Source organism: Anabrus simplex, chromosome 5, assembly GCF_040414725.1.
Source record: "Anabrus simplex isolate iqAnaSimp1 chromosome 5, ASM4041472v1, whole genome shotgun sequence".
Classification (NCBI taxonomy): Eukaryota; Metazoa; Arthropoda; class Insecta; order Orthoptera; family Tettigoniidae; genus Anabrus; species Anabrus simplex.
The window spans coordinates 238,944,829-238,968,064 of record NC_090269.1 but is presented as its reverse complement, the minus strand read 5'-3'; the positions used below and the strand labels follow the sequence as shown (position 1 = coordinate 238,968,064).

The 23,236-nt window shown below is 41.0% G+C and overlaps 1 protein-coding gene and 1 long non-coding RNA gene across 4 annotated transcripts in view; one reads left to right on the top strand and one right to left on the bottom strand.

Moving 5' to 3' along the window:
- Positions 1–12,494, top strand: part of LOC136873933 (uncharacterized) — a 223,359-nt gene extending 210,865 nt beyond the window's left edge. For all 3 annotated transcript variants that reach the window (XM_067147296.2, XM_067147295.2, XM_067147294.2), the window contains one exon: positions 12,094–12,494. In XM_067147296.2, coding sequence (XP_067003397.2) covers positions 12,094–12,167 — 74 coding nt within the window. In that variant the 3' untranslated portion in view covers positions 12,168–12,494. The remainder of the gene's footprint in view (positions 1–12,093) is intronic.
- LOC136873936 (uncharacterized) overlaps positions 1–20,067 on the bottom strand; it is a 102,981-nt gene extending 82,914 nt beyond the window's left edge. Inside the window, exon 1 of the long non-coding RNA XR_010860203.2 lies at positions 19,777–20,067. This is a non-coding gene — a long non-coding RNA (uncharacterized lncRNA). The remainder of the gene's footprint in view (positions 1–19,776) is intronic.
- Between the last annotated feature and the right edge of the window lie 3,169 nt (positions 20,068–23,236).

The following is a 23,236-nucleotide window of genomic DNA, read 5'->3' as shown; positions in this document are numbered from 1 at the left end:
TTGTGAATACACTCATACGAAAGTCAAGAAAGCACACTGCGTAGCCAACTCGCTCGGCTCACTCGCTTAGTATTTGCAACACACACGGATAAGAATGTTCCGAGATACTTACATGTTTTTTAAGGGAGGGTGAAAGATCATAAATTATATGTACACATGTTGTCTCCTCCAAGTTGTAAGATGAAATAGACGCAGTACTGCGAGTTTCCGCTCTAGCTGGCGAACGGAAGTAGCATGATATCTCAGCAAAAAATAAAAATACGCGTGAGCTTGCAAGTCAGACACAATGATGGATACCGCGATTCAAATCCTGGTAACTTATGCCGTCGGGAAGGGTATCCGGCGAGCATCTAGCTGTAAATCCTCGATTCTCGACAGATTCTTAATCCGAGTTCTTTGACGTCAGGAAGGGCAACTAGTTGAAAACAATTATCGAACACGCATCGTGAAGGCAAGAGTGTGCAGCGATATGCTTGTTTAGACTTGCAGATTACGAAAAGAAACATAACAAGACTTGAGTCTTAAAACAAATTCTTGCGATTTAAAATCTTAGTCAGGAAGGGCATCCAGCAGTAAAACAATAGTTCGTGATACTACGATTTAAAATCTAGCAGTAAAACCCCCGATTCTCGACAGATTCTTAATCCGAGTTCTTTGACGTCAGGAAGGGCAACTAGTTGAAAACAATTATCGAACACGCATCGCGAAGGCAAGAGTGTGCAGCGATATGCTTGTTTAGACTTGCAGATTACGAAAAGAAACATAACAAGACTTGAGTCTTAAAACAAATTCTTGCGATTTAAAACCTTAGTCAGGAAGGGCATCCAGCAGTAAAACAATAGTTCGTGATACTACGATTTAAAATCTAGCAGTAAAACCCCCGATTCTCGACAGATTCTTAATCCGAGTTCTTTGACGTCAGGAAGGGCAACTAGTTGAAAACAATTATCGAACACGCATCGCGAAGGCAAGAGTGTGCAGCGATATGCTTGTTTAGACTTGCAGATTACGAAAAGAAACATAACAAGACTTGAGTCTTAAAACAAATTCTTGCGATTTAAAATCTTAGTCAGGAAGGGCATCCAGCAGTAAAACAATAGTTCGTGATACTACGATTTAAAATCTAGCAGTAAAACCCCCGATTCTCGACAGATTCTTAATCCGAGTTCTTTGACGTCAGGAAGGGCAACCGGTTGAAAACAATTATCGAACACGCATCGCGAAGGCAAGAGTGTACAGCGATATGCTTGTTTATACTTCCAGATTACGAAAAGAAACATAACAAGACTTGAGTCTTAAAACAAATTCCTGCGATTTAAAATCTTAGTCAGGAAGGGCATCCGGTACAAGACTTGAGTCTTAAAACAAATTCTTGCGATTTAAAATCTTAGTCAGGAAGGGCATCCAGCAGTAAAACAATAGTTCGTGATACTGCGATTTAAAATCTAGCTGTATATCCCCCGATTCTCGACAGATTCTTAATCCGAGTTCTTTGACGTCAGGAAGGGCAACCGGTTGAAAACAATTATCGAACACGCATCGCGAAGGCAAGAGTGTGCAGCGATATGCTTGTTTAGACTTGCAGATTACGAAAAGAAACATAACAAGACTTGAGTCTTAAAACAAATTCTTGCGATTTAAAATCTTAGTCAGGAAGGGCATCCAGCAGTAAAACAATAGTTCGTGATACTGCGATTTAAAATCTAGCTGTATATCCCCCGATTCTCGACAGATTCTTAATCCGAGTTCTTTGACGTCAGGAAGGGCAACTAGTTGAAAACAATTATCGAACACGCATCGCGAAGGCAAGAGTGTGCAGCGATATGCTTGTTTAGACTTGCAGATTACGAAAAGAAACATAACAAGACTTGAGTCTTAAAACAAATTCTTGCGATTTAAAATCTTAGTCAGGAAGGGCATCCAGCAGTAAAACAATAGTTCGTGATACTGCGATTTAAAATCTAGCAGTAAAACCCCCGATTCTCGACAGATTCTTAATCCGAGTTCTTTGACGTCAGGAAGGGCAACCGGTCGAAAACAATAGGGTATGATGTAAGAGGTTAGATACTACCAGTTTTGCGTCAGGAAGGGCAACTAGTCTTAAAACAAAACAGATTCTTAATCCGAGTTCTTTGACGTCAGGAAGGGCAACCGGTCGAAAACTATAGTGTATGATGTAAGAGGTTAGATACTGCCAGTTTTGCGTCAGGAAGGGCAACTCAACAAATTCTTGCGATTTAAAATCCTAGTCAGGAAGGGCAGCCGGTCGTAAAACTATGCTGTGAGGCGGGGTGTGCAAAAAAGCCAGCATTAAGTAAGGGCTGTTGATAGGAGGCGTTAAACCATGTGCATGCTCCTTCACCAGGAGAAGCCTACATGCCGGTACCGTGCAGGTTCTTTCGATAGGAGTAGGCACTGTGTGTGTTTTAACCTCTCCGTACAATCATGATATTTTACGTTAGGAACTTACATAGGCTAAATGCTACACATTCCGTGTAAGAGGTTAGATACTGCCAGTTTTGCGTCAGGAAGGGCAACTCAACAAATTCTTGCGATTTAAAATCCTAGTCAGGAAGGGCAGCCGGTCGTAAAACTATGGTGTGAGGCGGGGTGTGCAAAAAGCCAGCATTAAGTAAGGGCTGTTGATAGGAGGCGTTAAACCATGTGCATGCTCCTTCACCAGGAGAAGCCTACATGCCGGTACCGTGCAGGTTCTTTCGATAGGAGTAGGCACTGTGTGTGTTTTAACCTCTCCGTACAATCATGATATTTTACGTTAGGAACTTACATAGGCTAAATGCTACACATTCCGTGTAAGAGGTTAGATACTGCCAGTTTTGCGTCAGGAAGGGCAACTCAACAAATTCTTGCGATTTAAAATCCTAGTCAGGAAGGGCAGCCGGTCGTAAAACTATGGTGTGAGGCGGGGTGTGCAAAAAAGCCAGCATTAAGTAAGGGCTGTTGATAGGAGGCGTTAAACTATGTGCATGCTCCTTCACCAGGAGAAGCATACATGCCGGTACCGTGCAGGTTCTTTCGATAGGAGTAGGCACTGTGTGTGTTTTAACCTCTCCGTACAATCATGATATTTTACGTTAGGAACTTACATAGGCTAAATGCTACACATTCCGTGGCAGAGCCGGGAATCGAACTCGGACCTCCGAGGGTAGCAGCTAACTACTACACTACAGAGGAGGACTATTTCAGAATATTTTACAACCTTAATTAGTACTGTGTTTTAAGAGCTTGAATGGTACTCAGCTAAGAAGACGTTCGCGAGTTACAAGCCGCTTATCAGTGTCCTCGTTCAAGGCCGAGCCGGAAGATACGTGTACAATTTCAGCTAACACACGCATTCCGCTGCTCGCTCTGCGCTGATACGACTTCATGGACAGTAGAACAAACCCATAGCCTACAGTATGCATGCCTCTCACCCGGTAGTCTCGGGTTCGATTCTCTTGGGAATAAAAATTTGTTTAAATCGCAAGAATTTGTTGAGTTGTCCTTTGCACACTCTTGCCTTCGCGATGCGTGTTCGATAATTGTTTTCAACCGGTTGCCCTTCCTGACGTCAAAGAACTCGGATTAAGAATCTGTCGAGAATCGGGGGTTTTACAGCTAGATGCACTTCTTAGATTTTAAATCACGAACTATTGTTTTACTGCTGGATGCCCTTCCTGACTAAGATTTTAAATCGCAAGATTTTTTGTATTAAGACTCAAGTCTTGTTATGTTTCTTTTCGTAATCTGCAAGTCTAAACAAGCATATCGCTGCACACTCTTGCCTTCGCGATGCGTGTTCGATAATTGTTTTCAACCGGTTGCCCTTCCTGACGTCAAAGAACTCGGATTAAGAATCTGTCGAGAATCGGGGGATATACAGCTAGATTTTAAATCGCAGTATCACGAACTATTGTTTTACTGCTGGATGCCCTTCCTGACTAAGATTTTAAATCGCAAGAATTTGTTTTAAGACTCAAGTCTTGTACCGGATGCCCTTCCTGACTAAGATTTTAAATCGCAGGAATTTGTTTTAAGACTCAAGTCTTGTTATGTTTCTTTTCGTAATCTGGAAGTATAAACAAGCATATCGCTGTACACTCTTGCCTTCGCGATGCGTGTTCGATAATTGTTTTCAACCGGTTGCCCTTCCTGACGTCAAAGAACTCGGATTAAGAATCTGTCGAGAATCGGGGGTTTTACTGCTAGATTTTAAATCGTAGTATCACGAACTATTGTTTTACTGCTGGATGCCCTTCCTGACTAAGATTTTAAATCGCAAGAATTTGTTTTAAGACTCAAGTCTTGTTATGTTTCTTTTCGTAATCTGCAAGTCTAAACAAGCATATCGCTGCACACTCTTGCCTTCGCGATGCGTGTTCGATAATTGTTTTCAACTAGTTGCCCTTCCTGACGTCAAAGAACTCGGATTAAGAATCTGTCGAGAATCGGGGGTTTTACTGCTAGATTTTAAATCGTAGTATCACGAACTATTGTTTTACTGCTGGATGCCCTTCCTGACTAAGGTTTTAAATCGCAAGAATTTGTTTTAAGACTCAAGTCTTGTTATGTTTCTTTTCGTAATCTGCAAGTCTAAACAAGCATATCGCTGCACACTCTTGCCTTCGCGATGCGTGTTCGATAATTGTTTTCAACTAGTTGCCCTTCCTGACGTCAAAGAACTCGGATTAAGAATCTGTCGAGAATCGGGGGTTTTACTGCTAGATTTTAAATCGTAGTATCACGAACTATTGTTTTACTGCTGGATGCCCTTCCTGACTAAGATTTTAAATCGCAAGAATTTGTTTTAAGACTCAAGTCTTGTTATGTTTCTTTTCGTAATCTGCAAGTCTAAACAAGCATATCGCTGCACACTCTTGCCTTCACGATGCGTGTTCGATAATTGTTTTCAACTAGTTGCCCTTCCTGACGTCAAAGAACTCGGATTAAGAATCTGTCGAGAATCGAGGATTTACAGCTAGATGCTCGCCGGATACCCTTCCCGACGGCATAAGTTACCAGGATTTGAATCGCGGTATCCATCATTGTGTCTGACTTGCAAGCTCACGCGTATTTTTATTTTTTGCTGAGATATCATGCTACTTCCGTTCGCCAGCTAGAGCGGAAACTCGCAGTACTGCGTCTATTTCATCTTACAACTTGGAGGAGACAACATGTGTACATATAATTTATGATCTTTCACCCTCCCTTAAAAAACATGTAAGTATCTCGGAACATTCTTATCCGTGTGTGTTGCAAATACTAAGCGAGTGAGCCGAGCGAGTTGGCTACGCAGTGTGCTTTCTTGACTTTCGTATGAGTGTATTCACAATTACTAAGCGTCTTAGCAGTGTGATGAACGAGTTAGCTACGCGGTATATATTTTTTTATTTTCGTACTAAGCAAATCATTTGAAGTGTTAGTCTTGTTAGTTTCAATCTAAACAAAGGTATCCCTTAACATGTTGTACAGTGTTCGGTTCTACTTGTTTCGTGATCTGAACGCATCAATCAATGTTCTGATTACATGTTGTATCGAGTGCAGTGTTCAATTCTAGTCTTGTTATGTTTCAAGCTGATCTTCTTAGAACAAAGGTATCCCCTAACATGTTGTACAGTGTTCGGTTCTACTTGTTTCGTGATCTGAACACATCAATCATTGTTCTGATCGCATGTAACGACATCGAGTGCAGTGTTCAATTCTAGTCTTGTTATGTTTCAATCTAAACAAAGGTATCCCCTAACATGTTGTACAGCGTTCGATTCTACTTATGTAGTGTTCTGAACACACCAGACAATGTTTTAATCACATGTTGAAGTTAACGACATCGAGTACAGTGTTCGATTCTACTTATTTTGTGTTCTGAACACATCAATCAATCAATGTGCACCGGGCGAGTTGGCCGTGCGTGTAGAGGCGCGCGGCTGTGAGCTTGCATCCGGGAGATAGTAGGTTCGAATCCCACTATCGGCAGCCCTGAAGATGGTTTTCCGTGGTTTCCCATTTTCACACCAGGCAAATGCTGGGGCTGTACCTTAATTAAGGCCACGGCCGCTTCCTTCCAACTCCTAGGCCTTTCCTATCCCATCGTCGCCATAAGACCTATCTGTGTCGGTGCGACGTAAAGCCCGTAGCAAAAAAAAAAAAAAAAAAAAAAAAATCAATGTGCAGTGTTCAATTCTAGTCTTGTTATGTTTCAATCTAAACAAAGGTATCCCCTAATACAGCGTTCGATTCTACTTATGTAGTGTTCTGAACACACCACACAATGTTTTAATCACATGTTGTATCGAGTACAGTGTTCTGAACACATCAATCAATGTTCTGATCACATGTTGTATCGAGTACTGGCTGTCTCATAAGGAGCTATGTATAGCCGCCATCTTGCGCAAGCATCCTTAGGGCGTCTCTAGTCATGGATCCTTAAGCCGCCTCATAAGAGCAACCACCATCTCGCGCAAGCATCCCTCATAAGGAGCCTTGTATAACCGCCATCTTGAGCAAGCATCCCAAGGGCGTCTATGTATAGCGATCATCTTGCATAAGCACCTTTAAGAAGTCATGTATAGTCACCATCTTGTGCAATTAGCGTCGAGAGAGGACTGATGTAGAATTTTTCTTTTTAAATTATCCGCCACCACATAGAGTGTAGCACTGAGGTTTGCGATGTAAGATGGTGGATGACAGCTGCGCGTAGCACGTAGAATTTGCCGCCACCACATAGATGGCAGCACGGTGCTCTCTTGATTAAAGATGGCGGATGACAGCTAACAGAACTTTTCAAATTGCCCGCTACTACAGAGAGCAGCACGGTGCTCTGTTCATTAAAAGATGGCGGATGACAGGTGATGAAATTGCCTGCATGATAGCAGCACCGTGCTCTATTGATTAAAGATGGTGGATGATAGCTGTCATAAAAAGCACGTGGCTTTGTTTACTAAACAAGAGCACATAGATTTTTTCAAATTGCCGCCACCACATTTCAAAGGTATCTAGCTAAAGAGCGCAGCACTGAGGTTTGTGATGCAAGATGGCGGATGACAGCTGTCAGAAAAAAGCACGTGAGTTTGTTTCCAAACAAGAGCATGTAGAATTTGCCGCCACCACATAGAGGGCAGCACGGTGCTCTCATGATTAAAGATGGCTGCTGTCACGTGGAATTGCCTGCCACCACAAAAGAGGGTAGCACGGTGCTCAAAGATGGCTGCTATCAAAAAGCATTTTTCAAATTATCCGCCACCACATTTCAAAGGTAAGTAGCTAAAGAGGGCACCACTGTGCTCTATAGATTAAAGATGGTGGATGACAGCTGTCAAAAAGCACGTGGATTTGTTTATCTCGCGCTAGTAAGGTTAAGTTGGTAGCACTAAGGTTTAAGCCCGTTAAGATGGCAGCACTGCGGATGACAGCTGTGACGAATTTACATCTACTACGATAAAGAGGGCAGCACTGTGCTCTATAGATTAAAGATGGCGGATGACAGCTGACAAAAAAGCACGTGAGTTTGTTTACTAAACAAGAGCACGTGGAATTTGTCGCCACCACATTTCAAAGGTAAGTAGCTAAAGAGGGCAGCACTGTGCTCTATAGATTAAAGATGGCAGATGGTAGCTGTCGAAAAAGCACGTGAGTTTGTTTCCAAACAAGAGCACGTGGAATTTTTCAATTTGCCGCCACCACATAGAGGGTAGCACTGTTCTCTCTGGATTAAAGATGGCTGCTTGTCGAAAAGCATTTTTCAAATTATCCGCCACCACATTTCAAAGGTAAGTAGCTAAAGAGGGCAGCACTGTGCTCAAAGATGGCGGATGACAGCTATCAAAAAAGCACGTGGCTGTCAAAAAGCACGTGGATTTGTTTATCTCGAGCTAGTGAGGTTAAGTTGGTAGCACTAAGGTTTAGGTCTGTCAAGATGGCAGCACTGCCGATGATAGGTGATGAAAGAGGGCAGCACGGTGCTCTGTAGTTTAAAGATGGCGGATGACAGCTGTCAAAAAAGCACGTGGCTGTCAAAAGCACGTGGCTTTGTTTACCACACGCTAGTTAGGTTAAGTTGGTACTACTGAGGTTTAGGCCCGTCAAGATGGCAGTACTGAGGTTAGCGATGCGTTGTTGTCGATGACAGCTGTCAAAAAGCACGTGGCTTTGTTTACAAATCTGTCAAAAAGTACGTGGCTGTCAAAAAGCACGTGGATTTGTTTATCTTGCACTAGTTAGGTTAAGTTGGCACTACTGAGGTTTAGGCCCGTCAAGATGGCAGTACTGAGGTTAGCGATGCGTTGTTGTCTGTCAAAAAGCACGTGGCTGTCAAAAAACACGTGGCTTTGTTTACCTCATGCTAGTTAGGTTAAGTTGGCACTAGTGAGGTTTAGGCCCGTCAAGATGGCAGCAGTGAGGTTAGCGATGCGTTGTTGTCGATGACAGCTGTCAAAAAGCACGTGGCTTTGTTTACAAATTCAAATCTCGCGCCAAAATTCAAATTTCCCGCCAAAATTCAAATTTCCCGCGGGCGGCGGAGGCGGAGGCGGCGGAGGAGGCGGCGGGAGGAGGAGGAGGCGGCCGAACTGTCCAATTATACTACTATAATAATAACATACATACATACATTATCATTATAGACTGTTATGCCTTTCAGCGTTCAGTCTGCAAGCCTCTGAGAATTTACTAAACGTCGCCACAATCCTAGATTTGCAACTAGTATTGTGGCCTCATTTAGTTCTATACCTCTAATCTTTAAATCGTAAGAAACCGAGTCTAACCATCGTCGTCTTGGTCTCCCTCTACTTCCCTTACCCTCCATAACAGAGTCCATTATTCTCCTAGGTAACCTATCCTCCTCCATTCGCCTCACATGACCCACCACCGAAGCCGATTTATGCGTACAGCTTCATCCATCGAGTTCATTCCTAAATTAGCCTTTATCTCCTCATTCCGAGCACCCTCTTGCCATTGCTCCCACCTGTTTGTACCAACAATCATTCTTGCTACTTTCATGTCTGTTAATTCTAACTTATGAATAAGATATCCTGAGTCCACCCAGCTTTCGCTTCCGTAAAGCAAAGTTGGTCTGAAAACAGACCGATGTAAAGATAGTTTCGTCTGGGAGCTGACTTCCTTCTTACAGAATACTGCTGATCGCAACTGCGAGCTCACTGCGTTAGCTTTACTACACCTTGATTCAATCTCACTTACTATATTACCATCCTGGGAGAACACACAGCCTAAATACTTGAAATTATCGACCTGTTCTAGCTATGTATCACCAATCAGACATTCAATTCTGTTCAATTTCTTACCTACTGACATCAATTTAGTCTTCGAGAGGCTAATTTTCATACCATACTCATTGCTCCTATTTTCAAGTTCCAAGATATTAGACTGCAGGCTTTCGGCACAGTCTGCCATTAAGATCAAGTCGTCAGCATAGGCCAAACTGCTTACTAAATTTCCACCTAACTGAATCCCTCCCTGCCATTTTATACCTTTCTGCAGATGATCCATGTAAACTACGAACAGCAAAGGTGAAAGATTACACCCTTGTCTAACTCCTGTATGTACCCTGAATCAAGAACTCATTCTACTATCAATTCTCACTGAAGCCCAATTGTCAACATAAATGCCTTTGATTGATTTTAATAATCTACCTTTAATTCCATAGGCCCCCAGTATGGCGAACATCTTTTCCCTAGATCTACGAAACATAAACACAACTGCCTATTCCTCTCGTAGCATTTTTCAATTACCTGGCGCATACTGAAAATCTGATCCTGACAGCCTCCCTGTGGTCTGAAACCACACTGGTTTTCATTCAACTTCCTCTCAACGAATGATCGCACCCTCCCTTCCAAGATGCCAGTGAATACTTTGCCTGGTATACTAATCAGTGAGATACCTCGATAGTTGTTGCAATCCTTCCTGTTCCCTTGCTTATAGATAGGTGCAATTACTGCTTTTGTCCAATCTGAAGGTACCTTACCAACACTCCACGCTAATTTTACTACTCGATGAAGCCGTTTCATCCCTGCCTTCCCACTATACTTCACGATTTCAGGTCTAATTTCATCTATTCCTGCTGCCTTATGACAATGGAGTTTATTTCCTATCCTTTCCACTTCCTCAAGCATTATTTCACCAACATCATTTTCCTCCTCCCCATGAGCTTGGGTGTTTGCAACACCACCATGATGATTTCCTTTCACATTGAGAAGATGTTCAAAATATTCCCTCCACCTCTCCAGTGATTCCCTGGGATCTATTATGAGTTCACCTGAATTACTCAAAACACTGTTCATTTCCTTTTTCCCTCCCTTCCTAAGATTCTTTATTACTGTCCAGAAAGATTTCCCTGCTGCTTGACCTAGCCTTTCCAGGTTATTACCAAAATCTTCCCATGACTTCTTTTTGGATTCAACAACTATTTATTTCGCTCTGTTTCTTTCATCTACGTACCAATCCCTGTCTGACTCGGCCCTTGTTTGGAGCCATTTCTGATAAGCCTTCTTTTTACGTTTACAAGCTGCTCTCACTTCATCATTCCACCAAGATGTTCGCCTTTTCCCATCTTTACACACACTTGTTCCTAGGCATTCCCTTGCTGTTTCTACTACAGCATCCCTGTATGCCACCCATTCACTTTCTATATCCTGAACCTGCTTACTCTCTACTGTTCGAAATTTCTCATTAATCATATCCATGTACTTCTGTCTAATTTCCTCGTCATGGAGATTTTCTACCCTTATTCGTTTGCAGACAGATTTCACTTTATCTACCCTAGGCCTAGAGATACTTAGTTCACTACAGATCAGATAGTGGTCTGTATCATCAAAAAATCCTCGAAAAACTCGTACATTCCTAACAGATTTCCTGAATTCAAAGCCTGTTAAGATATAGTCTATTATGGATCTGGTACCCCTAGCCTCCCATGTGTAGCGGTGAAGAGCCTTATGCTTGAAGAATGTATTCGTAATAGCTACACCCATACTAGCACAGAAGTCCAGCAAACGCTTCCCATTCCCATTAGCTTCCATATCTTCCCCACATTTACCAATCACCCTTTCGTATCCTTCAGTTCTATTCCCAACTCTCGCATTGAAATCGCCCATTAGCACTATTCTATCCTTGCTGTTGACCCTGACCACGATGTCACTCAATGCTTCATAAAACTTGTCAACTTCATTCTCATCTGCAACCTTACATGGTGAATACACGGACACAATTCTTGTCCTAATTCCTCCCACTGACAAATCTACCCACATCATTCGCTCATTTACGTGCCTAACAGAAACTATGTTGCGTGCAATGGTATTCCTGATAAAGAGCCGTACCCCAGACTCTGCCCTTCCCTTTCTAACACCCGTCAAGTACACTTTATAATCTCCTATCTCTTCCTCATTATCTCCCCTTACCCGAATATCACTTACTCCTAGGACATCCAGATGCATCCTCTTTGCTGACTCAGCAAGTTCTACCTTCTTTCTTCCATAAGCCCCATTAATATTGATAGCTCCCCATCGAATTCCATTTCGTTCGCCAAGTTGTTTCCAAGGAGTCCCTCGCCTGTCAAATGGGAGTGGGACTCCATTACTCCCATAGGTCCGAGGCTTGCTTAAAGTGTTCTGAGCTCGGTAAATTCATGAAGCAGGATGCTGCCCTACTTGCACATAGTCCAAGTGAGGATCTCTCCTGTAACGGGTTATGGACCACCTGTGAATTATATAGTCCTAGCCGCCTGAGCGCAAGGAGGGCCATGACTCAGAATATGTCCGAGATGCCCACTGCCTTTCCATAGCAACTGGTATCCCGACTCTCAGGACCACTTACTAGGCCTCTCAGCCGTTGCCCATGGTTCACGAACTAGGACGTGACTACAGTAACCCACAAACATGAACCACAATAATAATAATAATAATAATAATAATAATAATAATAATAATAATAATAATAATAATAATAATATAATATAATATAATTTCCACTCAAACATTTCTCTTAAATATTGTAGAATTTGAAGTCGTATACCAAAAGAGTATATACCAGTACTTGACTCTGTTATGCCTGAGATACTTTTATTAATTTTTGTCATTTTTGTTTCAGACCCTGATGTACATCCTCGGGGAGGCTCAAAACCTACGGTGACCAGATACCACTGCTCAAAAAGAAAATTCTAAAAATTCTGTCAAAATGTTATCTGGAACACTATGTATTGTATTGTTGTATTTCAGGACGGAACGATGTAGCACCAATTTGTATAAAGATTATAATACCGTACTATAGAAATAATTCTGTTTCGTATGATGAATTGACGAATGAATAATTTATCTACAATGAAATATTAGCTAATTAATTAGGCTTAATCAAGATACGTTTTATTGAAGTCTTATTCTCCATTTGTTTCATAACAGGTCGTCCACTATTTCTTTTTCTTATGATTTTGTCCACTGGCCAAATAATGGCCATTTCTTTTTCTGTACTCAATGACTCTTCGGTCAACATGATATAATAGTCTGAATTTTTTTTTCAAATCTATTTATTTACTAGCAAATATACCCGTGCTTCCCTACGATATTCTACATTGTACCTATACGGATATCTAAGTAAATTACTGTACACGCAGTGAATAAGATTTCTTAAATTGCATGTCTCTTAGCGTTATCCAAGAGACAGCATGGGGAGGTTCCCATACATTGTTTCCATTGTAAAGTGCGAGTTGCGGAGTTGTGAAGATATCGGAAGGCTCACTTGCCTACTGCCGTTCATAATCGAGGTGGGAAGTGTCCATTACAATAAAAGAATCCCTCTCCACTGTGCGGTCACAATCTATTAGGGGAGTTTTGAAGAAAATGACACTTTCCCTTGCCTTCTGCTAGTCAAAACGAGGAGGGAATTATTCATTACAATGGTAGGCCCTCCTTACTAATGCCAGTCACACTGAAGTTGGAGTACCCCATTCCTACTGACAGTCAAAGTCGATGCGGTGAGTATAGATTACAATAGTAGACGCCCTAGTGTTAAGAGTCACTATCCATTTGTAAAGTATTAATTATAATGGCAGACACACCACTTGTACACCGCTACAAATTAACTTAAGTGAATATATAGAGATCGACACACGAAAGTATTTGGATGTTTACAACATTGCAGACCCTACTTTACACATTAACAGCGGATAAACGGTACGTTATGTCGACACACGGATTGCACCATAAATCGCCTCTTTTAACTCCCTAATGGTTGAACCTATAACATTTCCATGTATCTCCTCTATTTATGAGTTAGATTGAGTCAGAAAGTTAGAATCCTAGAATAGGGAGACATTTGGGTAGGATTTCCACACACTGCATTACTTTTCGGATATTTATGCGACACCTGGAAACATAAAATTTGGCTCACATATGGCTACTAGGACGGCCAATGTTCGTGCCGAATTTTATGATTCCGTCTTTTATATACGTGTGTCAAAATGTGAATTATACGTGTCAAAATATCAAAATTCACGTACAACCGAGAAAAGAGCCAAATCTAACGCATAAGGGATAGAGATACAACAAAAATGTATAGGACCAAAGTTCTAGATCACTCTAAACTGAACGGAGATTGTGCCATTCGTTTGGTGAAACGACTTACCGTTTAGTCACGAAATATATCGAAACGAAAGTCTGCACCGTCATTAAAATTGCCTCCATATTTCGATACTTTCCGAGGGTAAAAAGTGAAAAATTAAACATCTTAGCCTTTTTTACCTCGTCTGGAAGATTGTAGCGCCATCGTGACTTTGGGTAGAGGGGGATAAAATGAAGACTTTCAGGAAACGAAGCTAACATACATGCATATGGTCATTATTGCACTTGAAACGGATAACTGTACGATAATTCGCCAAAATAGTCAATGTACAGACACACGCTTGTTACGATTTTCTTTATATGGATAAGTATCATAATAAAAATACTTCAACTCCTATATCACTTCTTTTCAAGCCTCCCTTAAGTGGATTTCCGAAAGAAAAAATACGTGTTTTTAAAAAATGAAGATCCAAATACCTATTTTCACGCCTGTAACATCTTCAGTTTTTGAGATATAAGTATTCTCATAAAAAACATTGAACCCCTTTCTCGCCATTTTTCACCCCCTTAAGGGAATTTACCGAAAACTAAAAAATACGCGTTTCTTCATTTTTAAAGTAGATTCCAAATACCTATTTCCACGTCTGTAAACTGTCAAGTTTTTGAGATATAGAAGTTCTCATTTAAACAGTTCAGCCCCCTTTTCACCCATTTAGCGACGGAATATCAAAAAATTCTCCCTTAGTGAGCACCTACACTGTAATATAAATGTATCCCCATTTCATTTCTTTATGTCTAGTAGTTTTGAGTGGGTCCGCCTCTGTGGTGTAGTGGTTAGTGTAATTAGCTGCCACCCCCAGAGGTCCGGGTTCGATTCCCGGCTCTGACACGAAATTTGAAAAGTGGTACGAGGGCTGGAACGGGGTCCACTCAGCCTCAGGAGGTCATCTGAGTAGAGGTGGGTTCTATTCCCACCTCAGCCATCCTAGAAGTGGTTTTCCGTGGTTTTCCACTTCTCCTCCAGGCAAATGCCGGGATGGTACCTAACTTAAGGCCACGGCCGCTTCCTTCCCTCTTCCTTGCCTATCCCTTCCAATCTTCCCATCCCTCCACAAGGCCCCTGTTGAGCATAGCAGGTGAGGCCGCCTGGGTGAGGTGCTGGTCATTCTCCCCAGTTGTATCCCCCGACCCAAAGTATGAAACTCCAGGACACTGCCCTTGAGGCGGTAGAGTTGGGATCCCACGCTGAGTCCGAGGGAAAAACCGACACTGAAGGGTAAACAGATTAATAATAATAATAATAATAATAATAATAATAATAATAATAATAATAATAATAATAAGAAGAAGAAGAAGAAGAAGATGATGATGATCATGATGATGAAGTTTTGAGTGAGCGGTGATTACAGTTAGTCGGAGTTAGCCTTTTATATATACTGTATATAGATTTAATTAAATTATTTATATTATTGTGAACTTGTACGGTCATGAGTATCAATTACAATGTTCACGGCAATTGAGTGCCTGAGTAAGAGAAGGGGGCTAACCCACAAAAATTCAGAAATTCGTTTTAAATTGTTTTTGCATAGTGCCGGTATCTCTTAGTAATCCTGTGCACTACTTGTGGTTGTGGAATATTCCTTGTCAGTCCAAAACACACACAGGAATCTAAGCACCTTGGGAATAAGCTGTACAGTTAGTGAGTGAAGGGGTAACCCACATGCCTCAGTCAACTGGAGCGAAGGGACGAGAGTGCCATGTAGTTACTTTTCTAACCAGAAAATGTTTTGTGATGGTACAAATAATAATATTCTTCCTCTTCTGCTTAATCTGCTTACCCTCCAGGGTTGGCTTTTCCCTCGGACTCAACGAGGGATCCCACCTCTACCGCCTCAAGGGCAGTGTCCTGGAGCTTCAGACTCTGGGCCGGGGGATACAACAGGGTAGGATAACCAGTACCTCGCCTCACCTGCTATGCTGAACAGGGGCCTTGCAGGGGGATGGGAAGACTGGAAGGGATAGACAAGGAAGAGGGAAGGAAGCGGCCGTAGCCTTAAGTTAGGTACCAACCGAGCTCGATAGCTGCAGTCGCTTAAGTGCGGCCACTATCCAGTATTCGGGATATAGTAGGTTCGAACCCCATTGTCGGCAGCCCTGAAAATGGTTTTCCGTGGTTTCCCATTTTCACACCAGGCAAATGCTGGGGCTGTACCTTAATTAAGGCCACGGCCGCTTCCTTCCCACTTATAGCCCTTTCCTGTCCCATCGTCGCCATAAGACCTATCTGTGTCGGTGCGACGTAAAGCAACTAGAAAAAACAGTTAGGTACTATCCCGTTATTTTCCTGGAGGAGAAGTGGGAAACCACGGAAAACCACTTCCAGGTTGGCTGAGGTGGGAATCGAACCCATCTCTACTCAGTTGACCTCCCGAGGCTGAGTGGACCCCGTTCCAGCCCTACTTTTCAAATTTCGTGGCAGAGCCGGTAATGGAACCCGGACCTCTGGGGGTGGCAGCTAATCACACTAACCACTACACCACAGAGGCGGACACAAATAGCAATGTTAGTGTGAGTAAAACGACTTGTGGTGGCGCAAACAGTGAGTAAATATAAAACACGTAAAGGAAACGATGACAACTTGAAGAAGTCCTAGCTAAGAGATTGAGAAATAATGGTGAAGCTTATGGTAAGTGGCGTGAGTGTCACAACTGTCTAATATTGAAAAAGAAAGCTGTTTTGTAGGATTTACAAAGTTGCAAATAACATCTTACAAATGCTTTTTGTTTGGTCTGATTAAACAGAAGTCTTATAAGAGAACCACTGCGAAACAGAAAAAGGAAAGTGAGATTAAGGGAAAGGCGACATGCTATTATTGCCTAAAAAATGAAAGCAGTGAAGATGTTAAACTGTGTTCAAAAGCATTTTGTGACACTTTTCCTGTATCTAGAAAGCATGTTTCAGGTGCTAGACGTGGGATGAAAGAAAAACAATCATGTGGAAGAGTTGACGATGCTTTTAGTGATAGTGATATAAGTCTGAATGGAAGTACTTCATTTCCTTTGTCACCTTCCGTCCCATAAGTATCATGTCAGGACATGGAAGTGTCGGAAAAAAATAACTGACTGTCAATTTAATTTTTCGTGTAAACATATTAACATGTTTCCTAGGTACGTTAGCCATTATAGTAGAATGAAAAACCCACACAAGAGCATCAGTTTCTGAAATGCACAGATTCTATCTCAAAGAACCACGAGGAGCAGAGTGACGTAGGCCCTCCCATTTCCTATGAGAAATACTTTCATGTTTTTAATGACATCTTTAACATTGAATTTAAGGCACCTTCAAGTGACACCTGTGCAGTATGTGATGAGTGGAGGACTACGAATGAGGATGATGTTCCTTATGCAGTTAGGCTTCATCAAATAAAAGCAGAACAAGGATACAAATCTCTGATACCAGAAAAGACTCTTAAAAAACCAACTACCGGGCGAGTTGGCCGTGCGCGCAGAGGCGCGCGGCTGTGAGCTTGCATCCGGGAGAAAGTAGGTTCGAATCCCACTATCGGCAGCCCTGAAGATGGTTTTCCGTGGTTTCCCATTTTCACACCAGGAAAATGCTGGGGCTGTACCTTAATTAAGGCCACGGCCGCTTCCTTCCAACTCCTAGGCCTTTCCTATCCCATCGTCGCCGTAAGACCTATCTGTGTCGGTGCGCCGTAAAGCCCCTAGCAAAAAAAAAAAAAAAAACCAACTTATGAATACTTAGTTGTCACATACAACTTACAGCAGGCTTTACTTTTACTTAAACACCTACGGAACAAGTGTCCTATCCCAGGCACCTTTGGATATATAACCTAGGTGTTCATGTCTGCAATTACGAGTCTGGTATCTTGTGTAGGTGGGCAGAAAACATCGCTTCTCGGCGATCCAATGAAATAGATTCATGCCTACTGGAAATTTTGGCTGACAAACAGTTAACACAAAAGAAAAAACAAAAGAAAACTCCTGTTGTTCTCGACTATTGTAGCGGCCAAAATAAAAATATGGTTATCTTTATTCTGTATTACATTTTGGTACATACTTGGAAGTTTCATTAAGTAAAACATGCTTTTCTGGTGCCTGGTCACACATTTCTGCCAAGTGACAGTGATTTTGGAATGATAGAGAAAAATTCTAGACAAGCTGATTATATTTACACTCCCGAACAATGGAGAAACATGGTTAAAAGTGCCCGAGTACCATTTACAGCAGTGGACATTGAATGTGCCGATTCAAGGATTTGAAAATACTCTTAAACATTGCAGTGAAGAACAAACTAAGTGTTGAGGGTAGAGAAGTACTGAGTAGAAAAACAATTACAATAAAAGTAAGAAAAGACAAGCCAGTTCCCTGTTCCTCATACTCATATTCAGAGTCATAGATAAAAGTTCATATTTTCCGAACACAATCTAGAAGGACAAAAAATACAAAAAGATTAAGATAAAAGTGTTGCTTACAAACGAAGTGTTGAAACAAGCACTGGAAATCCTAACTAGCCTGTATCCATCAGGTAGGGACATTAATCATTTAAAACGCAGAGATTTGCTGCGTCTACTGCCATACATTCCAACACTGCATCACGGACTATATTTAACCCTCAAAGAAACTATTTTAATGACGGTGCAAACCTTCGTTTCGGGGTAATGGGTGGCTAAACGCTAAGTCGTATTGCAAAACAGATAGCACAATTCCTGTTCCTGTTCAATTTGCTCCTATGACTTGTTGTCGTATCTCGATCCTTTATACGTGAGATATAGCTGCATTTCTCTATTATAATCAAGTCTCCCCAACTCGATTGTGACTGGCATTAGGAAAAGGGCCCTGTCTTTATAATGCGAACTCCCCATCTCTATTGTGAATGGCAGTAGGCAATTGAGCCTGCCGTTGTAGTAGAAACTCCCGAACACGATTGTGCATATCAGTAGGAAACGTGGCTCACCATTATCATTATCATCAAAACTCCCCAACGCGCACCTTACATCGGAAACGAAGTATGGGGTCCTTCCCATAGTGTTTCTCGGATAACGCTAAGAGACATGCAATTTAATATAATCTTACTCACTGCGTTTACAGCAATTTACGTAGAAATCTGTACCGGTATACAATGTAATACCGCAGCGAAGCACGGGTACATTTGCTAGAATATATAACCAGATATATTCAGTGATATTTAAAAAAGGCTGAAAACTTCACGAAATATAACTAATATCACATCGCAGTGCAAGGTGCTATGGTTAACTATGAAGATAACCTAAGATGCAATATGTATTTTTTAAAATATTAAAGGAGGATGTTTCGCTTAGGATTTTATTGAGAAAGTTTATTTGCACAGTTTATACCTGAGTATTTTAAATATCACTGTCTCTATTACATCATATTGAAAAGTACTGAATTAAAGGAAAAATAAAAATTGGCTTCTATCATGCTTAAAATATCAGTGTGTGGACGAGTACAGTTGTATAGTCCCATTACTTCGCTGACTGGGGAATACCACAATACATTTGAATAATCGATTTCCTTAAGGAAAACTCCTCTTTTCCTATATATTCTGCCCGTCAGTGGAAAAATACCCAGATATATACAAAAAGTCAAAATTTTCCTGTACAGTTCTTTCAAATTCCTTAGAAACAATACTGACGCCAGTAAATTGAGGAAAGGACTAACAGAGAGAGAGAGAGAGAGAGAGAGAGAGAGAGAGAGCGCTCATTTTCAATTTGTAAGCGACGTATCCTTGGGAGTTGTGCTTAATATTAGAATATCCCGATAATTACTGTTACTTCTCTATAGCAGTACCAAAGGACACAAGTTGTATGAGGACAGGCACCAGAACATCTCCTCAACCATTGTTAGATGATCGGTTCCAAGTTCCATAAAATGGAAGGAAAGAGATATAGATATATGGTTTCATTCAACTGACAAAGTTACGGACAGGTGTCCATATACAGCAATTGTCTTTAAAAGCAATATATTTGAACTTGAGTCTGAAAATTGTCAGAAATTATTTAAAAGGTTACTATTGCCAACACTCACAACTGGTTTGTGTTCGATTAAGATCAATTGACATATTTAAGTGAAATAATTAAAATCATGTACATTTAAATGATTTTACAATTATCATATAAAATGAACTGAACTATAAGAATATATTATTTTTAAATAAAAATCCGAAGAAAACTTACCATTAGCTTCACATTCCTGGAACACTTATTTTTGGCGTGTTTTTTAGTAATACTTCTTAACGCCGCCTACTGCAGTTTCTTGATGGATGCAGTATTCTTGCATCTATATCTTGACACACGCTAGAGCAAAATATAGCTTCCAGCACAGTCCCAGTCTTATCCATAGCTGTGACAATACGGAAGCTGATAAGAGTATGCGTAGTGCTGAGTAATGGCATTCAGAGCACGACTACTGTAGTGCGTCTGAATGTTATGATAGGTGTTGCTCATATGGTCAGTTTTAGAAATGGAATTCCATCTCGTTTGGTCGATTTCCAGTTAGGTTGGTCTTGTACTGTATACTGTATATTGTGGAAAAGTAAAATCACCATTTCGGTTCCCTATAAACCACCAGTCCATTCCGGGAACATGAAATGTTATTGACCTTTAAAACCTACGTTTGTACAGGTGAATGCTAAATATAAAGTTTGGTTCAAATATCTTCTGTAGTTTTCAAGTTGTAAGAAATACGCTTTACACGCACCCGCTCTTGAGTTAAGTCCGATGGGACTTGTACCGAAAAACGGTCCGTTAAATATATCTCCCTTATTAATCCTCGTATCGAAATGATGCAGATGAGAAAAAAGGTTTAGAAATTAATTTCCATTAAGGCAGGTAGATTTCCATTAAGTCTGGTTGTGTATGTACCGGGAGGTACACCCCAACGCCGCGCATTAAAATCTTGCGCCTATAAAAGAACTCCTCTACTGGAGGAACCGTGAACTTGAAACTAGACCTACTTAAACCTTTGCTCAGAAGATGTCCCTAGTGCAATTTAATGTAATTTTGTTATCGTGAAGTTTCCTGTACTGTGTGAATTTCTACTTGTTTTGTTTGCCCTTCATCAGGAAGTTTGGACTTTCTTCAATAGATGTCACTGCTAAAATCTATGATCTTACACCCTGGTGCGAAGTGAAAGAACTTTTGATTTAAAGAAGTTTTGTATTCATAAGCTTTTTTACTAAATGATGATCATTTATTTTTGGGTTGGCAATATTTATCTTTTCTTTCCGCCAGTTTTGAATCTAGCCAATCCCTAATTCCTGTAATTAATTTTCCTCCTATCACAGGCTTCTTTCTCGATTCTGAGTGTTACTTTTGAATTTAACCAATAAAGTGAGAGGGCGTGGCTGGTTTATTCATGAAAGATCTCGAACTTTCCATAAACTACGGATTTTCACGTCTCTTGGCCACTTGATCGTCATTTAACTAAGTGTGTGTGTCAAGCAGGAGGCGGGAGGCGCCTCTTTCATCAGGCAGCAGTTCTTCAGCAAGGTAATGGCCATCTAACATCTTACGTTTTTGCTAGCTCCGCAGTTTAACCCGAGGGAAAGGTTCGAAACATTAACTATGTAACCAACTTCTCTAAAATGTAAATCTCCTTTCGGTTCATGTAAAAATTTCATAAATCTTTAACTGTAAATCGGGGATAGGGAGTGATGTACCCTCCCGAGCTCCCCTTCATCTTGGTTTGAGGTGACTACGTTTTTCATTCTGTAGTGTGGTAAATTTCCTTCTTATACGAGTCACCTCCATAGTTCTGGAATAGCCCCTGTTTCATCGGCCTAGTGCCCCTTAGGTTTTAAGAATGCATATTTAGGAGTGCAAGTACTTCCCTCCATTCAATTTGTGTTTCGGGCCATTTACTTAACCTGTTCTTTTCCGCAACGGCCCAATAGGTTGGGTACTAGATACCTCTGTTTCGAATTTGTAAGTTGTGCTTTGATGGCGAGTGATTGTAATTTTCTGATAATATTGCCTAAAATAGGCTTGGAAAACTGAGAGCACGTCAGCTCTTTTCTAGTGTTGTAAATGTGCCTCTGGGAGGCTTGATATTGTGTGTTGGGAGCAAGCTCTCCATGTATTGAGAGATTTCTGCCCTTCTGTAAATTTGTGTCTTTTGTAACTTTGAGCTAGGAGCTCGTGAATTGTAAAGTGAGGGCTTGAAGCCCAAGATCTGTTTATACCACCAATCTTATCTTATCTAGACTTGTTTATGAATTGCTACTTGTACCTGTTACATTGTTATTTGTTGATTTTTGAAATTCTAAAGAAATGTAACCTTTGTTAAAGTTTTAAATCAATTCGTGACATTGTAGTTAGACCCATTCACCCCAGCATCTTCTTTTACCTCTGCGTTCCATGGGTAACCCCGTAACAGTTGTAATAAGTTGATGACTACTAATTGTAATAAGTTGATGACTACTGATAAATAAAATCATGAATAAAATATATATAAAAAATTACTCAAAACTTAATAAAATTAATAAGCATAATTAACCGAAATGTCCGTAGTATGGGCGCCAGAGTTCACCAGAATGGATCTCTCGAATTTAGATAAGAGCATGATAAACTTTATATCCCAGGGCGTGTACATAATGCTGCGTACTGGTACATCTGCTGCAGGCCTTACCTAACCTCCTGAAAACGACTAATTAGGTAGGAACTGCACCTAGGTTCATCAATAATACTGATTCTAAAATAGCTAACTATATTCTTAACAAATTCCGTGCATGAGCACCTCATCAACATACAACATTATACATATAATACACACATAAAATATTACTGGAAGACTCCATATTTACAACAACAACAATAATGAAAATCGTGGGAAATCGAAAGCGAGAACTAAGCTACCATTTGTAGATAGTCCGATGAACAATGTACAGGTATGAAGATAAATACCCTTCACTGTCTCTATATCAATTCGACTTACCGATTCTCATAATCGGCAGTTATCACATCACACAGATACTGTACCTTGTACTACTGTGTTCACATATTTTAACACTTGTTGTAAAGATATATACACACGTCTGTCGATCCTCAACATAAATTATGGAAAGTCTGAGATAGCTTTCACCAACATATAATGCTAGGCCGCAACAAGTGCTACAATACTTAATGCGCAAGCACTCTCCACAATCAGCCACTTTCCACGAACATTACAAGACTACGCTCCACGAACGTTTGAAGTCCAGTCCATTGAAGCCGTGCCACTCCAATACCGTGTATCAGCACCACTTCCTTCCCGTACAGTGTCAGTTGTCGTTCCTTCATACAGTGTTACTGCTTGTAGTTGTAGTAGTTACATTACAATGTACCAGGTTGCCGTTGTATGATCAACCTATATAGACATCAACATCCCCCTCCTCTCAGATGATACGTCTGGATTGGTGCTTGCCCGCCAATCATGAGTGATCTCTACTGGTCAATACCATGCCCTGAACTCATACTAGGTTCCAAGACAATAACAAACACTCGGGTTTATTAAATGACTCACCGAACTTCCCTAGTACTACAACATCAACAAACACATCTCATCAGACACTGGGATATTTACATGACTCATGGAATATCCCGACATAAGTACATCATAACAAACACTGGGGTAGCCACATGACTCAACCAAATTACC